Here is a 24,409-nt window from a genome sequence, read left to right as displayed (position 1 = left end):
CCTGTTGCATCCTCTACAACCACTGTGATGATGATGATTATTATTTGACCCTGCTGGTCATCTATGAACGTTTGAACATCTTGGCCATGTACTGGTATAACCTCAACCCGGCACAGCCAGAAGAAGACTGGCCACCCCTCAGAGCTTGGTTCCTCTCTAGGTTTCTTCCTAGGTTCTTGCCTTTCTAGGGAGTTTTTCCTAGCCACCGTGCTTCTACATCTGCATTGCTTGTTGTTTGGGGTTTTAGGCTGGGTTTCTGTATAGCACTTTGTGACATCAGCTGATGTAAAGATGGCTTTATAAATTGAGTTGATTGATTTTTATTATGGTTACCATATAAATCAATACATTATTGTATGACTTTCCTTGAGCAAATATGCTTTTTAGAGCTGTTACAAAGACCACCACGTATTGAATTTAAATTAATTTATTTGGGTCGAAACATATACAGCAAGATGTACATTGTATTCCCAGAGGATAGCACTTAAAAGTATTTATTAAACACTTGTTTCCAAAGTGGTCCACGATTTTACTTTTCTTTTAAATACATGTCTTTTTTTCTGTTTTAGATAACTTAATGTTTCAAGGAGCAATGAAGGATAAGTGAAGTTACAATTGGTAGAGTTTTGTTGAAAAGTATCCGTATAGGTAAAAACTGTTATAGAAAATAAGATATTGTCTGATGTGTGTGTGTGTCAAATTTCATTGGTGAGGTTAATTCAAATGTGAATGAGAGTAATAATGAAATGAATGGAATGTTTTGACTTGAGTATGAATAAAAGGTTATTTGAAATGTCTTCAAGATAATGTGAAGTTTATCAGTATATAACTGGTCAGCTTTAATGCCCAACTTAATAAATGAAAAGCGAATACATTCAATCTTTATTAATCAGGTAAAATGAAGCTGATACATGTGTATGTGTAACAGGGTTGGTTATGTTTCCAAATGTGTATTTAATGTTCAAGCATTCTTATTGGTTAGTTCAACTCTGACAATAAGGTGTGTTGTGATTGGCCCCGCTTGCAGATAGGGGGAGATCGCGAACGTCTCCCCAGTATGAGAATGTGATGCAAGGGATTTTGCCATCGACAGCCATCAATACCGTTAAACCCTGCACAACTAACGTGCTGTTTCCCATTTAACAACAGCAGAAATAAATGATGCTCAACCGGGACCACTGGCCGAAGTGATTTATTTTGAGAAAACAACGCATGGAGAGTACATATACATCTGTCACATATGTTAAGGATAGACAACAAATATGAGGTTATTTTCCGGTGAAGTAGTTTTAGTTAATTTTGTCCTAGCAGTAGGATGGTAGTCTGTATTGTTATTCTAGTATGAAAAACAGTGATGTTGCTCTAGCTTCCTGGCTTTTGATGTGAAATATGACAGGGGTTTCTTTGTACCTAGTTCACACCAATGTTGAAAAAAGCCAGTGGTGTAAAGTACTTCAGAAAAATACTTTAAAGTACTACTTAAGTAGTTTTTGGGGGTATCTGTACTTAACTATTTTGATTTTTGACTACTTTTAACTTCACTGCATTCCTAAAGAAAATGATGTGCTTCTTACTCCATACATTTCCCCAACGCCCAAAAGTACGCGTTACATTTTCAATGCTTAGCAGGACAAAACATGGACCAATTCACGCACTTATCAAGAGAACATCCCTGGTCATCTCTAGGATCAGGTACCCCCTGTTCATTCATAATAATCTAAAGGCCAAACGGATTCTTAATTTTATTTAACTAGGCATCAGATCCTAGGCCAGCCCAGCACATACTCTGAAATGCTTTATGAATATGGGCCCAGGTAGACCTACTATGAAACAAAAAAATAAAAGAAATGCACACACTGGGATCAGTGTGAGATCCAACATCTGAGGACTACACACACATAATACTTCTATTGAAGACAATGCTATAGAATTAAGTGTTCATGACGTCATTATCAGAGCGTGTTATGAGCAAAACGAGTTCAAATCGAATGCACATGCTCAGACTGCGGGGTCATACATTGCATGCTACGAACAAAGTGAATGTCTTTGCTAGCTACGGATGATAAACTCGAATTGATCTACATATAGAAGTGATATTATCCAGTATTATTGGACTTACGTCTTCGTGTTAAGTGTGTGTTCGGTTCCTGATTATGTCAACAGCCGACGATTCACGTTACCAGAACGGTACGATGAGGGTTAGTTAGCTAACGCGTTAGCTAGCTGTTGTGGCTTAGCTAACTGACGTTCGCTAACAAACCTGTTAACAGCAATGTTCTTCCTTGTCAGCTAAAGTTTTTTTCATAATACTAAATGTAATACGACAGTAACTATCAATTGATACGTAGGTAGCTAACGTTAACTAGCTACATAAACAAGTTAGCCAGCGAACGTTAGGGGTTATCCGCAGAAAGCAGCTAGATACTGTAGCTAGCCAGCCAGCCAGCTATTTGTGGTTTATAAGTTAGTTAGCACTGTTTTTATTTTATTACACTGGACCCATGGCTCGCATGCTGATACTCACTCTGACAGCATATATATCTGGCTAGCTAACACTCACACCTCTTGTGTGACAGAAGTAACGTTAGGTAACTAGTTAGCTAGCCAACAGCAACGTTGAGTAATTCCATAGCTAGCTAGCTAACTACATCGTAACGTGGCTGCAAGTCTGAACGTGTTGGCGTAGTAAAAGAGTGCATTAGCTAGCGCTTCTGCCAAACATGCATGATAACAGACGACGATGACAATAAATATGGGCCATTACCAGGCTAATTGCCGTGACCTTGTTGAAGTACTTATTCTGTGAAAGCAAAAACACATTTTTGTGACTTTGTCCATCAGATCACGATGACAGAGTTGGAGGACAAACGTTTCGCAACCGCAAAGGCAGGGGTCCTTTTAGGGCCCATATGTATAGTGACCAGGGTCCAGGAGCACCAGGGACAAGAACAAGATATCGTGGTGGCCAAAAAGGCGGTGGCGGCCAGGGACCCAGAACGAGATTTGACGATGAGGATGGAGATGTGGCAATGACAGACAGCAACTCCCAAGATGGGTCCTCTCAACACAGATTGTGGGTTTGTCATGCAAATTATGGGGAATATTTCATTTAAAATGTTTATAGGTTTTATCATGGAAGTTATCCTTTTAACCCTCTCATGGTTTTACCTTGCCAGTAACCCTTACGGAAGGCCGAATCGCCGTGGTGATGACCGCTTTGATCGTGGCCGCAGAGGTGGCGGTGGAGGAGGTCACAGGGGTCGTAGTAATAACAGAGGGGATGGAGGTGGAGATGGCCGCAATACCTGGTTCAAGATATTTGTGAGTCAACATTGTGAATGAATTGGGTGGCTTTACTGATCTACTAAGCTGTCAGCGATTGGATTGTAATCAACCAATGCTAATTTGTGACTCTTACAGGTCCCCTATGGAAAGAAATATGACAAAGACTGGCTCATAACAGCTCTGCAGAGTATCTGCTCTATACCCTTCACCCCAGTAAATGTAAGTGACCACTGCCTAATGGCTCTTTTGCGTGGTCAAGTTAGTCCATAAATAGTTTAATTCCCATGTCCCTTGAAATTGTTTCATTTGATTGTTTTTAATATAACCTAAACTACGTTCTTTCTACACCTCTGTTTTCCAAAGTACCAAGTAGAGGGCAACCGAGCACAGTTCTATATTGACGATTCCATCACTGCGAATGCCTTGTTAAAGATATCTCGGAAGATCACAGACAAAGAAGGCTACAAGGTACAATTTTTTTCCCCTTCCACAAGATCTCTGCCAGTTTTATCAATTAGTGTTAAGTGGAAGATTTTGGCAGACTGGGAACCAGACATGAAAACGCATTATGTCATCAGGATTTTTAAATTAAAGGCCCAGTGCAGTGAATTGTATTTTTCCTGTGTTTTATATAGGGCTGACTCCCAGTTAATCGACTTGTTGATTGTTTGGTCATTAGGCCGTTAGTGGACCACGATTGTTTTAGTGGAGCAGTAGTGTATGTGTGTGTATGTGTGTGTGTGTGTGTATATATATGTGTGTGTGTGTATATATATGTGTGTGTGTGTGTATATATGTGTGTGTGTGTATATATGTGTGTGTGTGTGTGTATATATGTGTGTGTGTGTGTATATATATGTGTGTGTGTGTATATATATGTGTGTGTGTGTATATATGTGTGTGTGTGTATATATGTGTGTGTGTGTGTATATGTGTGTGTGTGTGTGTGTGTATATATGTGTGTGTGTGTGTATATATGTGTGTGTGTGTGTATATATGTGTGTGTGTGTGTGTGTATATATGTGTGTGTGTGTATATATATGTGTGTGTGTGTGTGTGTGTGTGTGTGTATATATGTGTGTGTGTGTGTATGTATATATGTGTGTGTATATATATGTGTGTGTGTATGTATATGTGTGTGTGTGTGTATATATGTATATGTGTGTGTGTGTGTGTGTGTGTGTATATATATGTGTGTGTGTGTGTGTGTATATATAAATCAAATCAAATTTTATTTGTCACATACACATGGTTAGCAGATGTTAATGCGAGTGTAGCGAAATGCTTGTGCTTCTAGTTCCGACAATGCAGTAATAACCAACAAGTAATCTAACTAACAATTCCAAAACTACTGTCTTATACACAGTGTAAGGGGATAAAGAATATGTACATAAGGATAAGAATATGTACATAAGGATAATATATATATATATGTGTGTGTGTTTGTTTTTCACAAGCGTAGCAGGATGGGCTATTAGCTGAACAATAGACTATTCAACCTTACTAAAGAATTGTCTAATAGCCGAGCTTGGTGTGAACCGCCCCTCCTCCCCAACTTGGAACAAATCATTTTCAGGACTATCTAGAAAAAGCAGCAGAGATGTGCAATAGGTTTCTAAGAAGAGGTTACTCTCCACAATGTGTGGATGAATCTCTTAATTTGGCATTGGGGAAAACACGAGATGAACAAAAAAGACCCGCTAAAGAACCCTCTGTAATGTTCACAACTACATATACTTTGAACTCGCAAAAAGTGGGAGATGCGGTCAAGAAACACTGGCATGTTTTATTTACGTGATAAATTGGTCCGTGCCAACTGCCTGCCACAAAAGAAAATCAGCCAGAATGTTTTTGGATTTTGAATGTTTTTGGATGTTTTTCTTACACTGCACCCAAGGATTTATGAAAACTTGCTTGGTAGGTTGATGTCCCCATTGTGGTTTTACAGATGTTTTTAATACTTTTTATGTACACACTTGATTTGAATATTTTTTAAATGCATATTGTTATATTTGGTAGCACTTATTTGTTTAACTTCGCCTCCAACCCCTTTCAATGCGTGGAACGGATGTGGGTGTGGCTAGGTCTACATAACAGCGCTAATTTTTTTTAAACTCAAAAGCTCTGACTGAGGCTGTGAGGACGATATGTAAAGCTTATTGCAGATCAGTGATATGATCAAGAGCAGTGTGCGGGTTCCTTCCTCTTTTTCCTCATCTTATCCGGCTGTTGCACCTGCAAAAAAGATAGCTCAGATGTGCGAGTGCCTTTTTGAATTTTGAATTTGACTTTACAAACAACAAGAGGGCTTAATTGGAGTTTAAGTCTGCACGTTCAAACTAAAACAGTGTAACTAAAAAGAGAGCGCACATTTTGTAATTCCCAAACTCTAAAAGTAATTGGAAAGGTAGATACAAATGATGTGTGACATTGTGGTTACAATAAAGAATGTAGCCCATCATGCAAATGTTTCCTATTAGCAGGACAAGGGACTTTTTATAGCCTGGCTACTGTTGTGAAAATCCCTCAACTTGCAATGTATCCGATGCAATGTATCCGATGCTTACTCATTCCAGGATTTCTTTATTTTTATAATTTTCTACATTGTAGAATAATAGTGAAGACATCACAACTATGAAATAACACACAGAATCAGTTAAGAACAAATTCCTATTTACAAAGACAGCCGACTCCTTCCTCCCCAACGGGGATTTGAACCCCGGTCTCCCGCGTGCCCTGCATTATGTTGTACAGACATGGCCTGCTCTCCCTTATGTAAGGAATTAGGGACTTTCCCATGTTTTCTATAGTATGTATTGTTGACTGCACAGTAGCCTAATAACAAATAAACAAATTTCCTTAATAAAATAATGATAAATACTTTCAAAATGCAGATGTTGATTTAGTTATGGATCCATAATGAATTACTATGGGAATAAATATCACTGATTTACAGAAATATTGGAAAAAAGTTGTCTAATGAAGGCAAACAATTTAGAATCCTCCAATCCTGTAGCCTACTCCCGACAGTCATGTTGTACATCACCATATTTTCCATTCCACCCTGAGAGTTTCATTTTTCTCTCACCATAATATTAATCAAATTGAGCCACATTTATTAAAATCAATCCCATATACTATGTTATTACAAAAAAGGTTTTAAATTCTCTGGTAATGCCAATACGGAATGCCCTCTGGTGGTCAAACTAGCAATAACTTGCAGTAACAGGAAAAATGGCTGATAATTAAATGACGTGCTGCGGAAGCACACAAGGTGTGCCCGCAGTATGACGCAACTTTTAAAGGAGGAACCACTGTATACTACACTTGTGAGAATCAAGTTTTGGTTTATTTCATTTACGAGTTTTGTCAATTTAGTCATTGTCTGAAAACCATAACTGGCATGCAGACCGGTAGAAATAGTAAGATGAATTGGCATTCAACATGAGAAAGGTTGCCGACTCCTCACGTAGCTTATTACTGTCAACTTCAGGAGCGTAATAGCAGAATCTGAGTGAGGAGAAAAATTGGGTCAGGTTAAGTTTTTTCCCCTTTTTTTTCTGGTTATCTAGATCTCTGGCACCCTCTTGAGGTATGTCTTGTTTCATCAAACCGCGAGCTCAATACATATAGTTGATTTTACTAAAACACAGGGTGTATATGGAGAAATACACGTGCATGTTCTTATTTTTTTGACCAATCGATTGGCCAAAAGAACAGAACTTTCTGTTTTAGTCAAGGACAGACCTAGTTTTATATCATATTGTACAACAACATCTGATGAAACTAACACTGTAAAAGTGAGATTTAAAAAATGTAAAAAAAAAAAAAAAAAATCTTATTTCCTGATTGTTGCTGGACTACACAAGACCTACTAATCAGCAGATTTGCATGGGTGGGAGTTTCGGCTTTGCATGGTGACAACACCATGCGGTAAATTTTGTTTTTTAGAACAATAACAAAGACGTCCAAATAACGGCTAGTTTTCAGTTTTCCCCTCAACTCACACCACAGTTAGGCAGTCCTAGCAAACGTATTTATTGAGAAATAGTTTTTCGCTCAAAGGCTATTTTTGCCCATTTTAATGGAGATTATTACAGTACGGTACTTAATTGTTACCCAGATATGATTTGATATTGATATAAAAACAGCTGAGGCCAGGTTAATGGTTTGAGGATGGCAAATCAGTAAGGATAGGACCATCATTAGGATCTTGAGAAGGGGTCAAGCGGTGGTTAATGATTAGGGCTTCCAATTGGAATTCAAGGCGAACCATTTCCCCTCGGGGATACTCATTAGAAGACACGCCATTCACTCCTCCAACTTCCATCTTTCCAGGTGACTGTACTGATGAATTCCTGTCCTCCACCCTCCTTTCTTCAGTCTGAACTAAAGCCAGCTGATCTGGAGCACCTAAAGGTAAGACAAGGAGACCCGCTGTTAATAAATAGGAGATGGAGTGATGGGTTTTAATAAAGTATATTATTATGCATGGAGATGTATGGGCTGAATGTCTATTAAAACCCTTTTTCCCCTCATTAGCAATGCATGGCTAAACGCTTTGATCGCTCTCAACAAGCCCTGGACTTGAACAACATCCGGATAGACCCAGGTAAGCACACGGCAAGAGCAGTTAGTCACATCAAATATTTTTCACTGTACATTTACATTATATGACATGGATTTTGGTAGTGCCATCTAACAGTCCTACGCTTCCCTGATTTTCACAGACCTGGTTTCCCAGAACATTGATGTGACATTGAACAGAAAGAACTCTATGCACGCTGTTATTAAGATAATTGAGGAGAACATTCCAGAGGTATGGATGTGGCCCTTACTTGTAGCTGAATAATATGTTTGCTTTCCTTTCCACTGATCCCTACTTGTTTCCTTCCATAGCTTGTTTGCCTGAACATCAGCAACAACAAGCTGTTTAGGCTGGATGACCTGTCAGAGCTGGTCAACAAGGCTCCAAACTTGAAGACACTCAATCTTTCTCATAATGAGGTGAGGAGATCGGGTCTGGTTGAGGCACAATCGGTTGTTACTCAAACACTGATCTTTACTGGGATTGCACAAAGTTCTGTTGCTTTTCAGTTATCCACATAATTCATTTAGTAAATTGACTACTCTTGGGGACTAGGAGTTCTCTCTCTGTCAGGTCTTTAGAGTATCAATTAGGCTACTGGCTGTTTGATTAGATTTTATTGTCCCTACCATTCCAGTTAAAGACAGAGCGTGAGCTGGATAGGATCAAGGGTCTTAAGCTGGTGGAGCTATGGCTGGAGAGGAATCCCCTTTGCGACTATTTCAAGGACCATGCTTCTTACATAAGGTCAGTCTGTGCTCAGGATGGGTGGGTGGGTAATAGTATGATGCTGACAGTGTGTTGTGAGGTGTATGGGGGGGTAGTTTAGCTCTCTATTCCCTGTATTTCAGGGGGAACTTGAATGTATTCAGAAAATTCCCGTGCTGCGGGAAATTACATGTTATTTATGGATTATATGATTCGGGAAGGACATGTTGGGTGTGGTACTACTGAATAGTAACGCGCCGCTCAAATTTGAAAGAACTGGAGTGGCTTAGTGAACACCATCCTATCAGAGAGCCTCTCACTGAGCCATCCTACTTTACTACAATAACATATGTGGTGAAGAAGTTAAGATTTCAGATCTGTTCTTAGACAATGTTTTGGTTTATGTTGGAATCCTACAAATACCCTACTCAATGCTTGTGGGGAAGCACCAGAATTCAAATGTAATGCCACCTTTATGATTCTTTTAATTTAAGGTCCATGCATGCCATACCTGCCGAAGTTTTGACATGATCAAACCATTAACCTCTTCACGCCATATACCTCAACATTAACCAGCTTAACACATGGTGTATTTGAGGATAATGGCTACATCTATCACTTTAATTATTCTCCACCCCTCCCCCCTTCTAGATGCAGGTTCAACTGTCTGAGTGCTCTTTGTCTGTCTCGCTCTACCTCTCCGAAACTCTGCAGCTCATCTTTACCTTCCATCTTTTTCTGCAGTGGAGATGGCCCTGTGCCCCCTACAGACACCTCTGTATAAAATGTTTACATAAAAAAAGGAAATCCATATAATTTAAATGTCGAGAAGTATTCGCTCGAGCACACACACACACTTATCTTGGATAATACTGACCACAGCATTTTGACCCGTAGTAGTCATTGAGACCCATACTTTGGGAGGAGCTTGGATTAAGAAAATTGCATTGTGGAAAGGGATTCCTTAAATATTCATATGGGAAACATGGGAAACATGGTATTTACTATCTGCTTGTGCTACATGCTGATTGGGCTGATGGTACCTCCTTCCATCCTCCCCTATAACGGGTCCTGAAATGTGGCCAGTGAAGAGGGCTGGTTAGCCAATGACGGGTAAGATCCCACCTTTGATACCGGGACAACCTAAGACAGGCACAGCCGTGCATCTGGCCACATCGTACGCACGCACGTACATGCAGTATATGCTAAGCAAAGAAGACATTGAAGTGAAGAAGAAAACGAAGGTGAAGATTTGCTCTACAGGCCTGGGGTTGGAGAGGGAGAGAGGTTTCCACAAAGCCAAGCAGAGTCCCCAAATACAAGCTTTCTCATAATTCCCTTAAATCTAACATGCCTTTACTTCAAGGCTTGTTTGTTTTTCGCAGGTTGGTGGACACGTCCTCAGAATGTAACAGCCAGAGAGGAGGAGAGGCTTTGAAAATGAGGGACACAAAGATGCATTTATTGAGAGACCCTCAATCAGTGGGATTTCAATATAGGAAGTTGATTTCCTTTTAAGGAGATGACTCTTAAAGTTTCTGTGGGCATAAAGACATGCAGTCATGTCAATGTTCACTGATCAAGTCCTCATATCGCTCTCAACATGTTTCCCTAAAAATATCAAACAAAAACACTTTTGCTTGAATGCCTTATTTATTTTTAACCACCCCCGGAATGTTAAAGTTGAAGTGGGGTCCAAAATGTAATTTATAATTTATTCTGGTACAAAATGCATTGTGTGAGATGCAGTATCATTCTTACGTCAATCAATGCTAGCAACAAAGAGCTACTTCCAATAGTGCTCTGTCTGTAGTGGTGCTCAGGGCCCAACTTTCATGTTCTCTATCACTCTGTTTATCTTTTCAGTTCTATTTGTGTGTATTTTCTTCATCTGAAGGGGATGCTTTGCATGGCCTCCTCAACTTACTTGTTTTCTACTCCTAGTGACATTGCATCATCTATCAATGCTTTTCGTGATCTCCCCTCTGCTGTTTTGGTTTGATACGGCGACTCTGTCTTGTTCTATGTTACCATAAGTCTAGCGCTTCCCTCCATCCCCCTCTGTTCTACATATCGCTATGGCTTTGGTGAAATACACTGATGGCAAGTGTGTAGTTGCTTTCTACATGAAACGACAGGGTGTAACTTTAACCAGCCTTTATGTAACGGATTAACCCCTCATAACCCTGCTTCATGGAATTCAGTCATCTCCAGCAGTCTCTATCATCACCTCTACATCTCATCCCTGCAGTCGTTAGATTCCATTTCACTATCTCTTGGTTCTATGACGTGTGTATCGGACAGCTCAAACATGCAACATCTAGTTTTACCACGGTACCACCCTTGTGGACTCTACCAATCACATTGGCCACATCACACGTCTGAATTACCAGTCCACTCCCCTATGCGTGTGAAAAGCACTGATTTTTCTCTTGTTGGTATGAGCGCTCACAACCAACGTTCACACCCCTACCCCTACCACCCCTTCCAAGACAGCGTGTGTCAGTGTGTTTCGGCGTGTAGGGGGGACGGTGAGTATCACAAAGGGGTGAGTACATTGCCACAGGAAAGGGGGCCGGGGTGGGTGGCGAAATCGGGACTGTCGCCGTAGATTTATTTGACATTTGATTTATCTGTATTATCTGTATCCCTGTTCATATTAGTACATGAGGACGTGTAACATTAAGTACCTCTTCACTGATATGCAGAGCTGATTAGTTCATGATCAGGCATGGGTGTGGTCTATCCTGAACAATCAAATATGAAGTTCAAACCACCCTGATAATGATGAATCAAGTCCATTGGTCTTTGGCCAAATTCCTCCCCTAATTTTTGTTAATTGGCTGGACGGGGATTATATCAACATTTGGGCAGCTATTAGAGATTATTATCCATGGATGAGGCTGTGAGTGCATGAGCAAACGTGTGTGTGTGGTTAAATGGTATTCAGGGGGATGACTCCGAGTCTCTTATATTTGGTCAGCAGCACTAACTCCCGTCTCTTGTATCTTCTGTGTTTTTGTGAATGTCGGACAGCACGGTGAGAGAGAGGTTCCCCAGGCTTCTCAAACTGGTAAGGATTCTAAATTCATCCTTTTCCATTCCGTTTTTGATATTATTATAAATGTATTTGTGAAACCTTTTCAACTCTTTAATGAGTTATTTTAGTTCTCTCCTTGACCTCTCTCTGTCGCTCACTAGGATGGTCAGGATCTCCCCCCTCCTATAGTCTTTGATGTGGAGGTGACTCCTGCTGCCCTTCCACCCTGCAAGGTAATACATACAACCAATTGTTTATCATTCGGGGCTGTGCATGTAATCACCTTTGTCAAAATAGGAGATTTTTCTTTACTTTACAATTTCTTTACTTTTGACTGCTGTCACAGGCCAGCTACTTCTGCTCAGAAGAGATCAAGACTCCCATCCTCGCCTTCCTACAACAGTGAGTTTGCACTTAGCTCTTTATATGTGTAACAGGGAAAGACGATGGAATCCACAGATACAGATTATTACTGTACACACTAAGCCTGAACCCAAAACACTGACTCGCTACAATGTATATTATTGTTATAAATGGTTAGAACAAAAGGGGAGAATGATTTGATGTAATTTGGATTATTCTTTAAACAACAACATTGATCTGCAATAGGTAGAACATCTATCTGTACCGATTGGAAATGTAAGTTGTATGTTTCTTCTGATGTAACTTTAAAAAATAAAATAACCCCCCCTCCTTTAGATACTACAGTGTGTATGACTCCGGGGACAGACAACCTTTGTTAGATGCCTACCATGATGGGGCGACCTTCTCCTTGAGCATGTTCATTACCATGCAGAACCCATCCAGGTACCCCCTCGGCTAGTTGTTAATGTCTCCAGCAGCATAAACAGTGTATTATAAACGTGCTCAGCAGCACCTATTTGTCACCTGTTTCTAACATAGTCAGTCACTGTCTCTAGGTGCAGTCTCGGAGATTACCATAAAGACACTCGGAACCTGAAAAAGCTCAAAGATCCCTGTGAGTCTCTTCTGATTCTCTAGTTCAAAGTTTTGAGAAGTAATGGTTGATGTCATTGTCATCTCTTTCAGTGCAAATTTAGTCTCTGAATAAAGTAAACCTCTTGGTTGTGAAAGTCACTCATATACACAAAGTAAAAGACTACATTGAGAGTAACATCTTTGTTCTTAAATAAACCCTCTTGCCCTCTGTTCTTTCAGCCACACGATTCCGCTTACTGAAGCACACCCGTCTGAATGTGGTGGCTTTCCTGAATGAACTGCCCAAAACGCACCATGACACTGCATCGCTAAATGTGGACGTCAACACCTTCACCGTGAGTAGAATTCACTTCTAACCATCAACTCGCATGCATGACCATCCTTGATTTCATAGCTTCAATCTCTTCTCTCTCTCCACTTTTACAGAACACGTTACTGTCGTTCACAGTCACTGGAGTGTTCAAAGAAGGTATGCTTTTTAAAACTTTTCAAACTTATTATACTGTTTCCCCATATTTTTTAATTGATTTTTTTATTTCACCTTTATTTAACCAGGTAGGCTAGTTGAGAACAAGTTCTCATTTGCAACTGCGACCTGGCCAAGATAAAGCATAGCAGTGTGAACAGACAACACAGAGTTACACATGGAGTAAACAATTAACAAGTCAATAACACAGTAGGAAAAAAAGGGGAGTCTATATACATTGTGTGCAAAAGGCATGAGGAGGTAGGCGAATAATTACAATTTTGCAGATTAACACTGGAGTGATAAATTATCAGATGGTCATGTACAGGTAGAGATATTGGTGTGCAAAAGAGCAGAAAAGTAAATCAATATAAACAGTATGGGGATGAGGTAGGTAAAAATGGGTGGGCTATTTACCGATAGACTATGTACAGCTGCAGCGATCGGTTAGCTGCTCAGATAGCAGATGTTTGAAGTTGGTGAGGGAGATAAAAGTCTCCAACTTCAGCGATTTTTGCAATTCGTTAGTCACAGGCAGCAGAGAACTGGAAGGAAAGGCTGCCAAATGAGGTGTTGGCTTTAGGGATGATCAGTGAGATACACCTGCTGGAGCGCGTGCTACGGATGGGTGTTGCCATCGTGACCAGTGAACTGAGATAAGGCAGAGCTTTACCTAGCATGGACTTGTAGATGACCTGGAGCCAGTGGGTCTGGCGACGAATATGTAGCGAGGGCCAGCCGACTAGAGCATACAAGTCGCAGTGGTGGGTGGTATAAGGTGCTTTAGTGACAAAACGGATGGCACTGTGATAAACTGCATCCAGTTTGCTGAGTAGAGTGTTGGAAGCAATTTTGTAGATGACATCGCCGAAGTCGAGGATCGGTAGGATAGTCAGTTTTACTAGGGTAAGTTTGGCGGCGTGAGTGAAGGAGGCTTTGTTGCGGAATAGAAAGCCGACTCTTGATTTGATTTTCGATTGGAGATGTTTGATATGAGTCTGGAAGGAGAGTTTACAGTCTAGCCAGACACCTAGGTACTTATAGATGTCCACATATTCAAGGTCGGAACCATCCAGGGTGGTGATGCTGGTCAGGCGTGTGGGTGCAGGCAGCGAACGGTTGAAAAGCATGCATTTGGTTTTACTAGCGTTTAAGAGCAGTTGGAGGCCACGGAAGGAGTGTTGTATGGCATTGAAGCTCGTTTGGAGGTTAGATAGCACAGTGTCCAAGGACAGGCCGGAAGTATATAGAATGGTGTATATAGAATGGTGTCGACATTTTCATTAACAAAAAAAGTCATTAACCATGTCTCTTTTTCTCTCTTTCACCCTAGTTGAAGGTAAATCCCGAGACTCTGTCAGAGCTTTCTCTCGGGTGTTCATCACAGTGCCGGCTGGAGGGACAAGGTAGGCCTAGACATTTGTACCAGACCACAAGCATAGAGATGGTTCCTCAATATACTATGTTAACAAAAGTATGTGGACACCCCTTCAAATGAGTGGATTAGACTATTTCAGCCACACTCATTGCTGACAGGTATATAAAATAGAGCACACAACCATGCAATCGCTATAGACAAACATTGGCAATAGACTGGCCTTCATCGTGGCACCATCACAAGATGCCACCTTTCCAACAAGTTGGTTTGAATATCTGTCCTGCTAGAGCTGCCCCGGTCAAGTGTAAGTGCTGTTATTGTGAAGTGGAAACGTCTAGGAGCAACAACAGCTCAGCCGCAAAGTGGTAGGCCACACAAGCTTACAGAACGGGACCACCGAGTGCTGAAGTGCTCTGTCCTCGGTTGCAACACTCACTACAGAGTGCCAACCTGCCTCTGGAAGCAACATCAGCACAGGAACTGTTTGTTGGGTAGCCACACACAGGCCTAAGATCACATTGCCAAGCACTGGAGTGGTGTAAAGCTCGCTGCCATTGGACTCTAGAGCAGTGGAAACTTGTTCCGTGGAGTGATGAATCACGCTTCACCATCTGGCAGTCCGACGGATTAATCTGGGTTTCGGCGAAGGCCAGGAGAATGCTACCATAATGCCAACTGTTAAGTTTGGTGGAGGAGGAATAATGGATTGGGGTTGATTTTCATGGTTTGGGCTAGGCCCCTTAGATTCTGTTCTTCCACCATTGTGGCAACCGTTTAGGAAAGACCATTCCGGTTTCTGCATGACAATGCCCCTGTGCACAAAGCGAGTTTCATACAGAAGTAGTTTGTCGAGGTCGGTGTGGAAGAACTTGACTAGCCTGCACAGAGCCCTTACCTCAACCCCATCGAACACCTTTGGGATGAAATGGATCGCCGATTGCGAGCCAAGCCTAATCGCCCAACATCAGTGCCCGACATCACTAATGTTCTTGTGGCTGAATGGAAGCAAGTCACCGCAGCAATGTTCCAACATCTAGTGGAAAACCTTCCCAGAAGAGTGGAGGCTGTTATAGCAGTATTAATGCTCATGATTTTGGAATGAGATGTTTGACGAGCAGTCTTTTGGTCATTTAGTGTATTGACAACTCTGCATAATAAAAGATAATGGAAATGTGTAATGTCGTCTTTTCTTGTTTGTCTTTGTTTCAACAGTCTTTGCATAGTAAACGACGAGCTTTTTGTTCGTAATGCTACAACTGAGGAGATCCGGCGGGCCTTTGTTGCACCCGCCCCCACACCATCCAGCAGCCCTGTCCCCACCCTCTCAGCTCCCCAGCAAGAGATGCTTTCTGCCTTCTCCCTAAAGTCCGGCATGAACCTGGAATGGTCCCAGAAGTGAGTGGCACACAGTTAACTTGCATTAGATTTTACAGAGTGGCTGCGGATCTGACTTTTCTGGACCCTCTTCCCGACAGCTAAAGGCCCTGAAGCGTCTGCGCATGATTCTCTACTTACGCAGTCTGCTCTAGAGAACAGGCTACTCTGGTGAATGCTGCTTGTCTAATAAAGTTAGATCAAAGCTGAATCAATGTCTGCAAGATCACATAATGATAGTATTGTACATAACAGAACCCAATATAACAGCATAACGTTACTTACTGTAAGACAAAAAAACACCTCATTTTGAGATTTTAGGAGGATCGATTGGTCCATTTTTGTAATCATGTAGCCAGAACTCAACAGAGCGCCACTATGCACATTGATTAAATTAGACCCAGGTAGGCTATGCTACAGTTTTACGCCATTTGCTGTAAAGGTTGCTCACTGTACATAATTCGAAACACACCGTTTAACTCAAGTTCTAAAGCATCTCCCCTTGAAACTGATTGAGATCAAATGGTTGGTATGCAGATGCTGCATGGACGTTACACCTGTAATATGTATCATTCACAATTGACAGTGGGACCGTGTGTGTGTAAAGTAGATCTAAAGAAACATGTGCAGAATGTGATTAGGATCTTCAGCTCTGGGGAATAGGGATCCGGGGGGTGGACAGACACTAAAACCAGTAGTGGTAGCGCTGATGTCATCCACTTGTTCCTATGGAAAACTCCTGATTTTTAAGCATTTGAATTGAAGCGTACCATGTTTCTGAATGGTACCAACAACAAAAAAATCACGTTGAAAGTGGCCGTAACTAGCAAAGTGTCATGGTCGACGTAGTCGTTTTCATACTGCCTGAGTCAACCGGGGCCTGTGATTGGTCTGTTTCAGCACAAACTTATTTTAGAGGCAAAAACATTTTGGGAGGGCTTATTGTAATTTACATGGGCACACCAGGACTTTTGCCACTGCTAGGTTGCAACGCAGTAGCCCTCATGCTTCAGACAGGACACTGGGTGCCTTCTCTCTACGGGTCTGCAGCCATGGCCTAGATTCTAAGTGGGCTCAAGTAGTGAAACACTGCTTCGTATGATGTTGGGTTTTAACTTACTTGATCAATGTATTTCAGATGCCTGCAGGACAATGAGTGGGATTTCAACCGAGCAGGGCAGGTCTTCACAGACCTTAAGGTAAATGCTTGATCCTAGTATATCTAATGGAGCAATGTGAGTTGCTTTCTTTTGACTGAATGTCTCTTAATGTTTTGTACCCTTAAGCTTCATACTGAACTTCTGTTTCTCCTCAGGCTCATGGAAAGATCCCAGATGTCGCTTTCATAAAGTGAATAGGAATGATTGTGGAGCTTTTTAAAATTGTCACTTATTCCCTTTTGATTCTTATTCCCCTCCTGGATTACTATATAACAAGCATTTCATTGTCATTATAATTAAAAGTGAATGTATTCATGTCTGCTTGTAGTCATTTTGCTTTGTTGATTGCACAAACCTTAAGGATTCAAATTAACTGCTATGCCTTATAAAGCATATCTAAACCTCTAGGATGAGTAAATTTTACATGTTGAATTTAGCAATTAGTGAACATCAAGTTGGACTGCCATGCCATCATCCAGAAAGTCCAAGCAGGTGGAAAAAAAAATTAAATCTTTGCAGTCTACATGTTTTGCTTTAATCAGTTTATGAACCATACAATGTCTGTCCATTAAACCACATCTATCTTCACAGGCATGTGACAAGGGTCAGGTAAAGTAGTATGACAGTGCATTGTAACTTAAGGTTAGACTTCTGTCTGGTTGGAGTGAGCTAGTACCAACAGGCCTACACCAGCTCAGAGAGCATATTAGAGGCCAGGCTGCATGTCAGACCAGTACCGTCAGGCTCCACATTGATATTCTTCACAACGCCATCTTCCACCAACATAGCGTACCTGAGAGACATAAGAATATGAATTACTTTATTGGGGTTGATTATGCTTTTTGCAGTGTGAAATCCAAATGTTGAGACTAAACAGAAGTGTTAACTGTGACCCACTCTACAGTCTTGCAGCAAGTTAACACTGATATAGGGGAAAAGACCTCACCTCTGGGAGCGCTTGTTTCCAAGCACAGCAACAATCTGATCGTTGTCTAGCAACAGGTCCACTGCCTGTAAATAAAATGGGGGTTACATTCAGTGTACAAAGTGTACACTAATAAAATCAAGGCTTTGAAGACATATCTGACCTTAGTGAATGCGCCAGTAGGATCAGCCAGCATTCGCACCTGCAAAAGACAGGCCGTAGACACCACACACGCAAATATAAATTGGGTACACTAGCTGTATGTATGATTAAACTACAAACGGTATATTCATTTCATGCTTGCATACATGTTTTATATCCACTCCTGTGCAGATCAGGGCCGGGATTCAATCCGAAACCAAGCCGTAGCGTTCATGGCAATGAATTAAAAGGTCATTTCCAATTGAACCGACGTCTGCAGCTTTTTACCTTGAATGCAATCTTCGCAAACGTAATATTGCCTTTGAAAGTTGGATTGATTCCCGGCCTAACACGAGATGAAACATGTTCAAGAACATGCCTAGACTGAAAGATCTCAATATACAGTACCAGTCAAAGGTTTGGACACCTTCAGTATACACATTCATATTCAGTTAAAAAAAAAAGAACCTGGAATATGTTCTACATTGTGATAAACATCAATATTTGCCTTGACAGCTTGGCATTCTCTCAACCAGCTTCATGAGGTAGTCACCTGGAATGCCTTGATAAGTTCATTTGAGCCAATCAGTTGTGACATGGTAGGGGTGGTATACAGAAGATAGTCCTATTTGGTTAAAGGTCAAGTCCATATAATGGCAACACTTCAACTAAGCAAAGATAAACGAGTCAATCTGGACAATTTTGAAGAACTTCCAAGTGCAGTCACAAAAACCGTCTAGCACTATGAATCTGGCTCTCATGAGGACCGCCACAGGAAAGGAAGACCCAGAGTTACCTCTGCTGCTGAAGACAAGTTCATTCGAGTTACCAGCCTCAGAAATTGCAGCCCAAATAATTGCTTCAGAGTTCAAGTAACAGACACATCAACTGTTTAGAGGAGACTGCGTGAAATCAGGCCTTCATGGGTGAATTACTGCAAAGAAACCACTACTAAAGTATACCAATAAGAAGACTTGCTTGAACCAAGAAACATGAGCAATGAACATTAGACCAGTGGAAATCTGTCCTTTGGTGTAAGGAGTCCAAATTTGAGATTTTTGGTTCCAACCGCCGTGTCTTTGTGAGATGCGGAAATAATCCGTTCACCTACTCTGCATGTGTGGTTCCCACCGTGAAGCATGGAGGCGGTGGTGTGATGGTGCTTTGCTGGTGACCCTGTCGTGATTTATTTAGAATTCAATGCACACTTAACCAGCATGGCTACCACAGCATTCTGCAGCGATACACCATCCCATCTAGTTTGCGCTTAGTGGGACTATCATTTGGTTTTCAACAGGACAATGACCCAAAACACATCCAGGCCGTGTAAGGGCTATTTGACCAAGGAGAGTGATGAATGCTACATCAGGTAACCTGGCCTCCACAATCACCTGACCTCAACCCAATTGAGATAGTTTGGACTGCATAGTGAAGGAAAAGCAGCCAACAAGTGCTCAGCATATGTACAAAGCTGTCATCAAGGCAAAGGGTGTCTACTTTGAAGAATCTAAAAAATATTTTGATTTGTTTAACTTTTTTTTATAGTTACTACATGATTTCATAGTTGTGATGTCTTCTATTATTCTACAATGTAGAAAATAGTCCAAATAAAAACCCTTGAATGAGTAGGTGTGTCCAAACTTTTGACTGGTACTATAATTTAACCAGTTCTGGGCTTGTTGTAATAATGTCTCTGGGAAAGAAGATATTTCCAATGAATGTTAAAGAGGCAATCTGAGGTTAAAACATCAAAGCCGTACACCCCACCACTGTTTTTGGTAAACTGCTGAGGGATGGGACTTGGGAAATGTAACCATTCAAATTCCTAGACAGCTATGGATGCAAGGCCATCTATGAGCTCAAAATTATAGTTTTAATCAAGTTTAGCCTAGGGTGTTTTACAATTACATTGTTTATCAACAATGGAGTAAGAAGAGGTTATATGGGGTTCTGATAGTATAGGACAGTAGAAATAAGCTCATGAAGCATTTGTAATTTATATTCAATAATCACTGGGTACATATAATTCAATTAAAAGTCTAAAAATGTATGTAGCAACTGCAGATTGATTACTTAGGACAAAGACTTTAGATGACTAAGATTTCCTGTACCAAGTAGAGTGCTGGAGACCAGAATAACAGAAGGGAGATATTCAGCCCAGGACTGAATAATGCACTATGTAGACTAGAAGAACAGACAATCGGGAAGGCTGAAGGTCAAGGTATCAGCTTGTTAATTTCAAACAGCATTCTGCACCTTGCCGCCTGCTCCATGCTCCTTCCCCCAGGCAGCCATAACGAATGCGTCGTTAATGGAGATGCAGGCGACCTCCTGCACACCCTTGCTCTTCAGCGCTGCTGCCTGCTCCACAAACCCTGGAAGGTGAGTCTGAGGGATAAGAGCAAGAAAGGACTTGCGGTGAAACAGTGGTTTCAGATGATGCATGCAGAACATACATAGTGAACAAACTTTTTTAAATAATAAAGAGGAATGCACATCCGGGTAAATTCATTGAAATGAGGATCTGAAAGGAGGTTACCTTGGAGCACCCAGGCGTGAAAGCTCCTGGCACAGCAAAGAGAACTCCCTTCTTCCCCTTGAAGAGTTGGTCCATCGACACCTTATTGCCTGGCTCATTCTCATGAACCTCCACTGCCGGAAGTTTTTCTCCAACCTAGTGAGTGTGAAGCATTCAGTCAAACACTGTTGATGGTCAATCAAGTTATACATGAAAAATTAAAAATCTTATTCTGTTCTGCAACCCCCATTCCATTAGTCACATATTGAATTTAGAACTTGACTCTGTATAGCAACATTTGAATAATGTATTGGACCTGCAGGGAGTGGTTATGGACATTTTGCCACCACAATGGCCTTGAGAAGTTACTACTGGAGCATCGTGACTTTGCTGAATGTGTAGAGCCAAAAGCAGAGTCCTCTCCCGGGCACTCACTAACAGCAGCTGGCTCAGTCATGCACAGTGTTGGTATGTCTACCAATGACTCAGCTATATTACCACAAATAAAAATGGCATGTTGGGAAAAATCTAAGGACAGGGGTCTAAAGTGGTAAGTAGAAAAGCTGATTTTGTGCCATATGCCTTTATATATCAGATCTGATTCCCTACAAATGATGTGGTAACCGTTTCCAAACCTGCCCCATCCGGTTATCTAATCTTGCACCTATAAAAAAAAAAAGGTAGACCGAGTATGTTTACATTCACACTAATAGTTAAAATATTAAACTGAAGGCTGAGTATGGCATTAGTCATTAGTTATCTAAATCGGTGTAAAGTCAAAATCAAAATAAGCATACACCGATAAAAACATCTGGTTTTCTGAGCAATCTTTCAAATGATTAGGACAATGAAAACACTATTAATCTGAGTTCCCGCGGGGGATTTGATGTGCGCATTTCCCAGCCACCCGCTGATGCCCTGTTTACACCATGACACATTTCAATACGCCCGTACATCATCTTCAGAGTCTTAAACTTCAAACACACCGACCGCCACTGCGCAAAATAGTATGCAGCATCATCTGGATATGTATGCAACATTCACCTTCTGCTACCATTTCTGTCAAACCGTCTACGCATACAGTTTGACGCATACGTTCGATAAAGCCAACGTATGCACCACACTGAACACACTACAACTGCCTCTCGTCAGAGAAAGCATTTATTTTGGGAGATTGACAAATATGACCTTTTCATTCAAGACATGATAAATATATTGTTTCAGGTGATAATAAAACATGTTTTGTTTAGTAACCTTTCCCTCAACTGTTTTTATTTCATAGCAAATCAAGCTAGCTTGTGCTGCAGAGCAGCTAGCTAGCGACCTCCACCTAATAATGATCAAAAACAAACGCCATTACCATCACAATAAACTTAAACGGGAGGCAACAGTTATATAATATAATTAGCTTAACAGCCAACGTGTATTTTAACATTACTATTAAAATAGTACTCACTTATAGGAATGGGTCATTGTTTCCAAGTTGCTAGCTATCCCATAAAACCCATCACCGAAAACCACATATTTTCATCTTCTTCTGTACTTTGGTAACTTCCGGTTCTTCGACGGACTCTGGCTGGACTGAAGATGCAAAATTTGAACAATTTCAAAGTATGCAACATCATCCGTCTCGCAATGGAGCATTCAACCGCAAAGGGGCGTTGTGTTTTACACTCCGTTGTGGACGTCATCATTGAAATGCATGACATCCAGTGCAACGGAACGCTTAGTAGTAATGTGAACGAGGTTTACCAGATGCATATGCGTTTTGTTTTGCCGGATGTCTAGCCCGCATTTTCCATACTTGACGAGCATGTGCTTCGCTTTTCAACTAGCTAGTTGGGGTCTGTACTTCTGTTTGTACCCCCACACATTAAAGCAACGCACGAGTTGAAAACATTGAACGCATGAGGTACACAGAACACACCCCAGCCTAATGCGGTCCCCCCAACCCAGCTTTGCGGGCTGCTCCATTGACAATGAATGACTTCCACTGGAACGCAGAGTGCGATGCATCTGGTGGACATAAGGCATGAAGCCTCGTTCTGTGTACTGCTTGTGTTCAATATTTTCAACAAGTCATATAAGCCTCGTTCTGTGTACTGCTTGTGTTCAATATTTTCAACAAGTCATGTGTTGGCGTCACCGTGGCACAAACGGAAGTACACAGACTCCAACTTGCTAGCTTCAAAGATTATAGATATACTGACAAGACACTTAACAATGGGAGTAGTTGTCCACAAAGCGGCATGGCAGACTGTACAGCATCACGCCTATCCCTTGTTTGGATTGGTGGATACATCTCATTACTGTAATCATTTTTTAAATATTCGATGAGGGTTGTTGACATCAACCGCCTGTAATTCAATGAAGAAGATGCTATGCTACTTGCCTCATTATGAATATGCATAGCCATTGAGGCAACTCCTATAAGGTGTTTTTTTCTCAAAGTTGCCAAGATGTCACGTGTCCTACTTATATAAGTACACTTAACTTAAGCATTATCGAATAGACTTTCATCAAATACATCTCATGAAGCAAATAAGCAATAAATGTTTGTTTTTTAAACCAAACTGACACTCATTGACCTCCATACAAAAACTCCTTGCTTGGTGGGCGAAATGAAAAAACGCTACCTGCTGAAGATAAATAGATTTTCCCCGGAGTTGGGCCGCACTCTTCCGCTTTGCTAGCTAGTTGGAAAGCGAAGCGCATGTGCGTCAAGTACGGTTAAATTCGGGCTAGACATCTGTAAAAACAAAACGCATGCATCTGGTGGGTATTATGCTCAAGTGAAGCGAGTTAGGAAAGTATATGCATTTTATATAAAGTGTATGTGAAAACGATATGTCCGAACTCAAAGTCAAATAGACTTCGCAAAAATAACATGGTCACTGTGTAGTATAACTTTTATTTGGCTTGGCGATTTTCTGAATGTATTAAAACGTCTCATCAGGTAACTTTAGCCTTATTTCAGATGTGTCATGTAAACATGATTATTAAGGAAAATTGTATTCTTGCAAAGCATGTCAAACGTTTTAGTCAGATTATAGTTCGTTTGCGTGTGCATGTAACCGTGCTCACTGATTGAATGCACCAGTCGATCATGCTTTACCCATGCATCATCAGGGCACTATGGCCATGGAGTAACGTTAGATAATGCGGCTTGAGCATGGAGGATGTTTGCATCATGGACAACAAGGAGAATAAATAGAAGAATCACGTGTTTAATTTTTTTTTTAACTGAATCGAGTTTGCAGTCAAGGTCATGAAGGAGCGTTATTTTTAGATCAAACATTTTTCTGACGGCATTTCTTACCTTGATAGGCATGTTGGTAACGAGTGTGGTGTGTAACGGTCTGAAGCACTGGACCGCACGGGTCCCTTTGAGGAATGCTGAGCTGGAAATCATTGGCCTATGTTGAGACGAGCCCCTTTAACGTTGTTCGAGTGGTAGCAGAGGACAGACAGGCTGGCTGCCGCAAATTCAGTGTGGCTGTCACAAAAATTGGCTTACAAATGTTACCACAGATAGAACAATGAGGCAGATATTCACCGGATGTATACATGTGAATCATCCGCTTGGCGTTTCCACTCACTACCAAATATGGTAGTAGAGGAAGCCCAGTGGCCGGCAGGGGGAGAATATGGAAGAAGATGGCCGATATTCTGCAAATGTTCTCATCGCTGAAATATTTGATGTCAATTTTCTTTTCCCAAAACGCGAATTCTGTTATTAACAGAGTGCACTGAGTTTTGTAGACTTTTCCCTTTGTCAACGTTTTAAGTAATCGTTCCCTAACGGGATGTCACTAGAACGGGCCAATAGGATCTCGCTAACTCTTGCTTGGCTCTGCCAAACTCAT

General features: G+C 41.2%; 2 protein-coding genes across 3 annotated transcripts; one reads left to right on the top strand and one right to left on the bottom strand.

Moving 5' to 3' along the window:
- The first annotated feature begins 1,978 nt into the window (after positions 1 to 1,978).
- Positions 1,979 to 17,278, top strand: LOC112228818 (nuclear RNA export factor 1). The gene is made up of 21 exons (XM_024394486.2): positions 1,979 to 2,187; positions 2,842 to 3,073; positions 3,177 to 3,321; positions 3,421 to 3,504; positions 3,649 to 3,753; positions 7,624 to 7,704; positions 7,828 to 7,897; positions 8,016 to 8,104; positions 8,185 to 8,292; positions 8,511 to 8,620; positions 11,618 to 11,654; positions 11,783 to 11,854; positions 11,968 to 12,023; positions 12,321 to 12,428; positions 12,542 to 12,600; positions 12,801 to 12,916; positions 13,008 to 13,050; positions 14,381 to 14,453; positions 15,638 to 15,820; positions 16,938 to 16,998; positions 17,115 to 17,278. Exons 1-21 carry the CDS (start codon positions 2,154 to 2,156, stop codon positions 17,151 to 17,153), a joined length of 1,905 nt encoding a protein of 634 aa, XP_024250254.1. The 5' UTR covers positions 1,979 to 2,153; the 3' UTR covers positions 17,154 to 17,278.
- Positions 17,279 to 17,471: 193 nt separating this feature from the next.
- On the bottom strand, positions 17,472 to 24,084 carry LOC112228819 (peroxiredoxin-5, mitochondrial). 2 transcript variants are annotated; one of them, XM_024394487.2, is made up of 6 exons: positions 23,863 to 24,083; positions 20,565 to 20,699; positions 20,282 to 20,413; positions 18,048 to 18,086; positions 17,906 to 17,970; positions 17,472 to 17,752 (listed from the first exon to the last, which is right to left on the bottom strand). In XM_024394487.2, exons 1-6 carry the CDS (start codon positions 23,953 to 23,955, stop codon positions 17,644 to 17,646), a joined length of 573 nt encoding a protein of 190 aa, XP_024250255.1. In that variant the 5' UTR covers positions 23,956 to 24,083; the 3' UTR covers positions 17,472 to 17,643. The 2 variants fall into 2 exon arrangements, with proteins under 2 accessions (XP_024250255.1, XP_024250257.1); XM_024394489.2 differs by lacking the exon at positions 18,048 to 18,086 and having other exon boundaries at positions 23,863 to 24,084.
- Between the last annotated feature and the right edge of the window lie 325 nt (positions 24,085 to 24,409).

The sequence above is a fragment of the Oncorhynchus tshawytscha genome, linkage group LG30 (assembly GCF_018296145.1).
Source record: "Oncorhynchus tshawytscha isolate Ot180627B linkage group LG30, Otsh_v2.0, whole genome shotgun sequence".
NCBI lineage: Eukaryota > Metazoa > Chordata > Actinopteri > Salmoniformes > Salmonidae > Oncorhynchus > Oncorhynchus tshawytscha.
This window is presented reverse-complemented; position numbering and strand designations above follow the sequence as displayed.